The 7,834-nt window shown below is 55.6% G+C and overlaps 1 protein-coding gene across 2 annotated transcripts in view; it reads left to right on the top strand.

The window, feature by feature from the left end:
* Positions 1-2,908: 2,908 nt before the first annotated feature.
* PAX8 (paired box 8) overlaps positions 2,909-7,834 on the top strand; it is a 35,967-nt gene continuing 31,041 nt past the window's right edge. The window contains exons 1-2 of one of the 2 annotated variants that reach the window (XM_081922990.1): positions 2,909-2,992; positions 3,282-3,386. In XM_081922990.1, coding sequence (XP_081779116.1) covers positions 3,362-3,386 — 25 coding nt within the window. In that variant the 5' untranslated portion in view covers positions 2,909-2,992; positions 3,282-3,361. The remainder of the gene's footprint in view (positions 2,993-3,281; positions 3,387-7,834) is intronic. The other variant, XM_081922991.1, reaches the window with a different exon arrangement.

Genomic DNA, 7,834 nt, shown 5'->3' with positions numbered 1-7,834 from the left:
TGCTAAGACCAAACCACCAGGGGATGTCAAAAAGAGAGAGAGAGCAACTCCATGACGCCCTCTCTTGTGAGGAGCCCTACTGCCATTGCCAACTGTCTGAGGAAGGAAGTGTGTGATAGGAGCGCCCCTGTCTTCCTGGCCTGGCCTTGGTCATCTGCTCTGCTCCTGGATCCAGTGGAGAGCATTTTCAGGGAGAATTGCTCTCCTACGTGGCCAGAATCTGTGCAGACTGCATGACTGTGGTAAGAGAACTGCTGCTTGACCCGGATTTCTCCCTCCTCTTCGCTTTACCTTGTGTCTTCTTCAACTGCAAGTCTTACTAATTTTTGTAAGCTGCACTGGGATCATTTTTAGCTACTGGTAAATGGTGGGTAAAGTAAAGGTAAAGGGACCCCTGACCATTAGATCCAGTCATGGCAGACTCTGGGGTTACAGCGCTCATCTCGCTTTACTGGCCAAGGGAGCCGGCGTACAGCTTCCGGGTCATGTGGCCAGCATGACTAAGCCACTTCTGGCGAACCAGAACAGCACACGGAAACACCGTTTACCTTCCCACCAGAGTGGTACCTATTTATCTACTTGCACTTGATGTGCTTTCGAACTGCTAGGTTGACAGGAGCAACGGGAGCTCACCCTGTCGCGGGGATTCGAACCGCCGACCTTCTGATCGGCAAGTCCTAGGTTCTGTGGTTTAACCCACAGCACCACCCGTGTCCCTAAATGGTGGGTAGAAACATTTTAAATAAATAGCTCTGCTTAGTTTTCCAGGGGCAGCAGCAGCAGCAACAACAACAACAACAGCCAATTATATTTGGAAGGTCTCATTTAAATAAAAAGAGCTGCACCAAATTCCAGTAAGCTGTAAAACAGACTCCAGTGTAGAGACCAAAAATGATGCCCACCATGGTTGTATCATCCCCAGTCTCATAGCACAACATCACCTGCGTCCCTAATTCAAGATTATATTACTGTAATATGTGCCGTGTGGGGCTTCCCTTTTGCTTGATCCAGAAAATGCAGCTAGGGCACAGCATATTCATTGTACAGTGGTACCTCTGGTTACATACTTAATTCATTCTGGACGTCTGTTCTTAACCTGAAACTGTTCTTAACCTGAAGCACCGCTTTAGCTAATGGGGCCTCCTGCTGCTGCCGTGCCGCCGGAGCACGATTTCTGTTCTCATCCTGAAGCAAAGTTCTTAACCTGAGGTACTATTTCTGGGTTAGCGGAGTCTGTAACCTGAAGCGTATGTAACCTGAGGTACACTGTATTTACAGCAATTTATTGTAAATTCTTTAGAGGTTTTGTTACAATCAAGTGATACAGAAATTTATCTTTTCTCCAAAAAAATTACAGAGCTATTCTGCATTTCATAGCACAGTTTCCCCCCCAGTGATTTCGCTAAAAGTACCCTGGTCCATGTTCTGCTGTGTTATGTGACCTCAACTCATCTGCTGCCATTTCTCTCATCCTTTCTGTTCTGCAGACTTCACACTTATTATATTAACCAGAATGGAGTGGTCCACCAGCTGGTGACAGCTGCAAAATAGTAGCTTGAGGGCAGATGCTCAAAGGGTGGAGCCAAGCACAGACTGCGTCCCTGAGTCACACACCTCCACGTACCAGAACGAAAGCTACATGTGAGTTGCTGCAGATCTGGGGCCCCAGACACCTAACTGATAACAGCTTCTTCTGGTTTCTAGAGGGAATCCGAAATCCTTTACTGATTCAGCAGATGTGGCAGCAATCTAGCAGTAGAACCTGACGGACTTTTACCCCTCCTCACCAGGGGGGTTGGCCCCCATCAAGGACTCAGAGTGGCTGGGAGCTTACCTGCCTGTCTGCGAGCTCCCCAGGCTGTTCTGGGTAGCCAACATCTCCTTGCATCTCCTGAGAGCCAGTGTGGTGTAGTGGTTAAGAGCGGTGGACTTGTAATCTGGTGAACTGGGTTCGCTTCCCTGCTCCTCCGCATGCAGCTGCTGGGTGACCTTGGGCCAGTCACACTTCTCTGAAATCTCTCAGCCTCACTCACCTCACAGAGTGTTCGTTGTGGGGGAGGAAGGGAAAGGAGAATGTTAGCCGCTTTGAGACTCCTTAGGGTAGTGATAAAGCGGGATATCAAATCCAAACTCTTCTTCTTCTTCTTGCCAGGACTGAACCTCAGTCAGCAGAGCATGAGACTCTTCATTCCAGGTTTGAGCCCCACGTTGGGTGAAAGATCCCTGCATTGCCGGCGGTTGGACAAGATGACCTTTGTCATCTTCCAACTCTACAATTCTACAGTTCTAGGTACGTGTGTCTGCTCCTCGCCCTTCCATTGAAACAAACTCTTGCTCCAAGTGGGGATTTTTCACCAGGCCTTCTGCAGTGTAGCTGCCCCACCTGAACAAGTTTACAGGATGAGGCCCTCGGAACTAACAAATCCTCTGCAAAGGGCCGCAGTGCGATGGCAGAGTGTCTGCTTTTCCTGAAAAGGGTCCACTACTGGTGGCTGGAAACCCAGGGGGAGCCAGTGCAAGCAATACTGTGTGAGGTGGTTCCCTGTGTTATGTAAGGGCACAAGTAGGAGTCCCACCATAACAGGCACTCTCTGCTGCCCCAGCCTGGCCTGGGCCGGCTGTCAGTGGGGGCCACAGCTGGGCCTAGCAGTCCAGGCCTGGTGATGTGGACCCAGGAAGGAGATCTCCCCACCAGGCCAGGCCAGGCCTTGCTTTCCTTTCCTCCCCTCCTGCCTGGTTTCTTTCACAACAGCTCCTGAGCAGTTCTTTTTAACTCTTAAAAGCACTCAGCCATGACCCCCCTGCTTTCTCTCCCCCTCCAAAACCCCAGGCAGCCAATCCAGCGCCTCTTCGCTTGCCGAGGCAGAGCTGCGAGGGGGCTGTGTGGATAAAACCAGCTTGCCATGTCTCTTTTCCTGGGGACAAAACGGCCGGAGAAGCCGCCCAGGACCAGCAGCTCCTTTCTCCGGCTGGCCCCGGTGGAGGCGACCAGGTAAAGGGTCCTCCTGGGGCGCCAGAGGCAGGAGACCCGCGCGGGGGTGGGGTGGAGAGGTGCCAGGGCCACCAGCTTCCCGGGAAGCTTCGCAAAGCCTAGGGTCGTCGAGAAATGGGTACGGAGGGGCCCTTCCAAGAACCCTCGGCCCTTCTCGCCTTGGGTGCTTCCGAGGTCTGCGCACTGAGACACGCGCGTCCAAGTCAGGGCCAGCAGGTGCCCAGAAAAGTGCCCTTTGCTGGGGTGGCCCCCCCACCTTTCCTCAGGCCTCTCGCTTTCTCTCCCCCAGCAGCAAGAGCAGGGCTTCGGATCCCTCCAGGAAAAGGACCCGGCGGCCTCTCGCCCGCCCCCCGACGAGCCGGCCAAGCCATGCCCCATAACTCCATCCGCCCAGGTAAGCTTTCCCGTGGCGGTGGGGCAGAGGGAGCAGGGTGGGAGGGAGTGGGGGAGCCACTCGCCCACTCCCAACCTGTACGGCGGGTGAGAGAAGAGCCTCCCCCCCCCAGGCTGCATGCCTTCCACTCCCAACTGGCGCCCCAACTGCCGCTGCCCCCCCCCAGCTGGGCTGCCGGTCTCTTCCAGCCCCCTCGCCCCACGCGCGTTGGGGAAGGAGGTCCGGGAGGGCGACGCCGCGCACGAGAAGGCAGGGCATTCCCGGCCCTCCTGCGCGGAAGTTGCGCGCGCCCCAGGCCAGCCCGGGCGCCCCCCTGCCGCGGCCAGCCAGGCTTGCGGGGAGGGCCCACACAAGGGGGGCGGCTGAGCCCCATGGCGAGCAGCCCGAGCGAGTCGCTGGGCTCTCACCCGCCTCGCCAAGCGGGGCGCAAGAATCCGCCTCTGGGCCGGCCTTGGTGCGCTTGCGGAGGGAGGCAAAGGCGTCCTCTGTGGCCGGAGAGGGGGTCGCTGCTGACCGGCTCCCCCCACCCAGGGGCACCGGGGAAAGCCTCCTCCAGCCCCTGCCCCACAAATGCACAAGCTTGGAGTGAAGTGCTCGCCTGCCCTTCAAACTCCCCTGGGGCTCCCACGTAGCCACCTCCAGATCCCCTGATTTTTTGGGGGGTGAAGCTGTTGCGCAAAGCAGCCGCTTTTTCACTCCATGTGGGGCGTAGAGGGAGCTGGGCTGCTACACGAAGCGCACCTCCTTCTTCTCACCCTTGCAAAGTTTCGACGTGCGGGAGACGTGGATCGGGATCAGCGGGGTCTGGCGCGCCCCGCGCACACCTCTGAGCGCGCGGGGAGAGTCACAGCCCCCCCACCTGGCCAGCGCGGGGCCCCTTTTCCAAGTTGTCCAGACCTTTGCGGGGTTGGAGGCAGAAAGGCCACCGCGAGGCCTTTGCCGGCTGAAAGTCAGGTCTGTGGCTCCCTGGCCAACCAGGTGGGGCCAACGCAGTATTTTCGTTTCATCCTGAGCCGATATTCAACTGGGCAGGTGCCCATGGGCGTAGGCAACGTGGGGCAGGGGGATAGCCGCCCCCTAAATCAAGTAAGTATACTTTACTAACTGAGATTCTGCCCCCCCCAACATAAATCCTGGCTACGCCCATGCAGGTGACCGAGATCTCCACTGGTCATTAATTTCCGTATTTGCATTTTCTTCTTCTCGGAGAGCAACCGTGAGATTTCTCAGCAGGCAGAGAACAGGAGAATTGCCACCGGCGGGTTGGAAAGAAAAGGGAAAATTCAGTTCCCGTTAGCGTGAAATTTGGATGTGGGGTATTGCTGCTTCTGCTGCACGGTTCTCCAATATTATTATTATTATTATTATTATTATTATTATTATTATTATTATTATTATTATTATTATTATTTATTACTATTTATTACTATTTGTTGTTGTTGTTGTTGTTGCCCACCATCTGTGCAACCATTTAGGCTTTTAGATGTCAAAATTATCCATCTTTCTCGGCGCTGCAAAAACTCTCAGGGTTGCCACAATATGGCAACTCACTGTAGCACTGGGTCGCCCAGCTAATTCAGCGTCCGTTGCCCGCTGAGCAACAGACTTTTTTTCCTTAAAGAAGTTCATATTCGAGTGAATGCTGGGCCAAACATTACGTTTCAGAAAAAGCAGGTTCAAAGGAGTCCAGCCGCTGCCACGTGTCGGCCTCTTCGGACTGAGGCGCGTCTGATGCCCTGGGCCAAGTCTCCAGCCCTTCCACACTGGGTCGCGGGGCGTTCCGAATCCCATCCACCGGCTGCTTCGGGACACGTGCTCCGGTTCGCGCGCTCGCCGGTGCCTCTTTCGAATCCGAAGCAAGTCCCGCTTCTCCCCGGGAGGCTTCTGGGCGGGCCGAGGCCCCCTCCCTCCCGTGGGGAGAAGCAGCGAGACCGGCGGCGGCTGGCAGCGACAGTCCCCCGGTGCTCCGGGGCCTCCAGTGCCACCGCACCGGCTGCGAAGGGATCGGCGGGACGCTCCGTCCGGCCCGCCACGTCGGTTTTGCAGCCCCAGGCCTGCCTTCTCGTCGACCATCGCTCCGTCCCGCCCCACTTCCCTTCCCTTTTAAGGGCTCATTTTTTCCCTTTCCCCCCAAACATGGAGAGCCGTCGAGGTGCCGCTTCCATCTCCACAATTCCGTCTCGCAATTTCAGCGGCCGTTTTCTTGGAGACGTAAAAGCATAAGAAGTGCCTGCATTCTGGATCCGGCCAGAGACCCATCGAGTCCAGCACGTGTTCTTGCAGAGGCCTAGCAGGTGGAGAAACCCGACGGCAGGATTCGACCACAAGCGCCCTCTCCCTTGCTGCGGTTTCTAGCAGCTGGCATTCGGAATAATTGCTGCCTCCAATTGACCCAAACTATCTTGTCCCACTCGGAATATTTCTGCATGAAGGAAACGCTCAGGCGGGGCCCTTTTGCAGACCTAGTTTGGCCACAGCGGAAGTAGAATCAAACTATCAATTAAATATATAACAAGATCATCTGAATGGTCCCCGCTGCCCACGTCGAAGTCTCCTCTGAAGACTGTCGGTATATTGCAGGAGTTCTTATGGCGCATTTCTTCGCCATACATTCTCAAGCGCTCCTTCTGCCCCAGGCGCAAATGGGGCATTTGTACAAGATTCTCGCTGGGGCATCCGGACAACCCTAACATCTCTTCAAGACCCCGCCAACCCCCTTGCAGAGGAGACGGATCAGTCCCCGGGACTCGGTTCTTTGGCTCGGCTTGGCTGCTCCCATGTCCAAGGGGCGGGAAGGCGCTGGTGAGACTGGGAGCGAGGCGCAACCCTTTTATTTTGGATGGGTCTCGTCGTGTTTCTCTCGTGGGCCTCGCAAGCAGCTTGAATGGAAAGGTGCCCGGTGTGTTTCCATCTTCCTCTGAGGCAACCTCTGCACCCAAAATGGTTCAATGACAAAATAGGTAAAAGAGCCGACATGAAATGGGGAGGCTGCGTCGCCCTCTTGCCTCGACAGCGACCACCTTCGGGCTCCTGTCTGCCGCACTTCGGGTTCTGACAAGATTCGGCTTTTACATAACCTTTGGTGACATAGGTGCCAACTCCCTGGGGCCCTGGGTGCTGGAGCCCCAACAAAATTCCCCATGACGGGACAGGGCACCCACAGATTCCGGTGCCAGGGCACTCATGGTCCCAGGTTGGTGATGACCGGCGCGCTGGGGCGAATTTGCTTTTCTGACTTTTAAGACGGAGTCGAGCACGTCTTGATTCCACCCCGTGTGGGAATAAGGAGGGAGAAAATGCCCTCGGAAGTTCGTGGCGCCAGATCCACTGTCTGTCTTTATTTATTTATTTAAAAAACTGGCGAAGAGGGAATGTGAGCGAAACTTATCAAAGAGCAACAGGCGCGGCTACCGTGCTCGTAGAGACATCACCTTGCCAACAAAGGTCCGTATAGTTAAAGCTATGGTTTTCCCAGTCGTGATGTATGGAAGTGAGAGCTGGACCATAAAGAAGGCTGATCGCCGAAGAATTGATGCTTTTGAATTTTGGTGCTGGAGGAGACTCTTGAGAGTCCCATGGACTGCAAGAAGATCACACCTCTCCATTCTGAAGGAAATCAGCCCTGAGTGCTCACTGGAAGGACAGATCTTGAAGCTGAGGCTCCAAGACTTTGGCCACCTCATGAGAAGAGAAGACTCCCTGGAGAAGACCCTGATGTTGGGAAAGATGGAGGGCACAAGAAGAAGGGGACGACAGAGGACGAGATGGTTGGACAGTGTTCTCGAAGCTACCAGCATGAGTTTGGCCAAACTGCGGGAGGCAGTGGAAGACAGGAGTGCCTGGCGTGCTCTGGTCCAGGGGGTCACGATGGGTCGGACACGACTAAAGGACTAAACAACAACAACGGTGCTCGATGGAACAGAGAACGGAACCGGAGCTCCACGGGGAGACACTGCGGAGGGCGCGTAAGACCTGGCAGCTCCTGGGAGGCGGGTACGGTACACACGTGCAGGATGACCCGCTGGTTTCCAGCCCAGAGGGCAACGGGGCCGGGATGTTGGCTTTGGCTGTGCAGGCAAGCGAGGCCGCCCTTACTTTCCCTGCGATGCCCGGTCTTCTCCAGGCGGACTCCCCGGTTTTGCGGCGCCAGCTGTTTGCCCCCCAACTGCTGCTCCATGGAAATGGCTTGCTTGCAGCCAGCTGGCGGGGGACGGGGTGGAGGACGGGTGCCATAAGAACCAACTCCTAGGGGCTGGGGTCCCTTCTCCCTCCCAATAAAATATTTGAGGGGGTCGCCGCCCCGAACCCCAAGTTGATGGGTACTGCTATTCAAATGGTGTGCATGTGCTACGTCTTGTGATCAGTTATGTTGGTTGGGGTCTGGGGCAGCCGAGGAAATCTGATCTGGAAGTCCGTCACCAGGAGGAAAAACCAAGTGAGAAGCGATC

Source organism: Podarcis melisellensis (genome assembly GCF_964234715.1).
Source record: "Podarcis melisellensis genome assembly, chromosome: 8".
In the NCBI taxonomy this organism is placed as follows: Eukaryota; Metazoa; Chordata; class Lepidosauria; order Squamata; family Lacertidae; genus Podarcis; species Podarcis melisellensis.
Note: the sequence above shows the minus strand (reverse complement) of the source record. Positions and strands in the feature narration are given on the sequence as shown.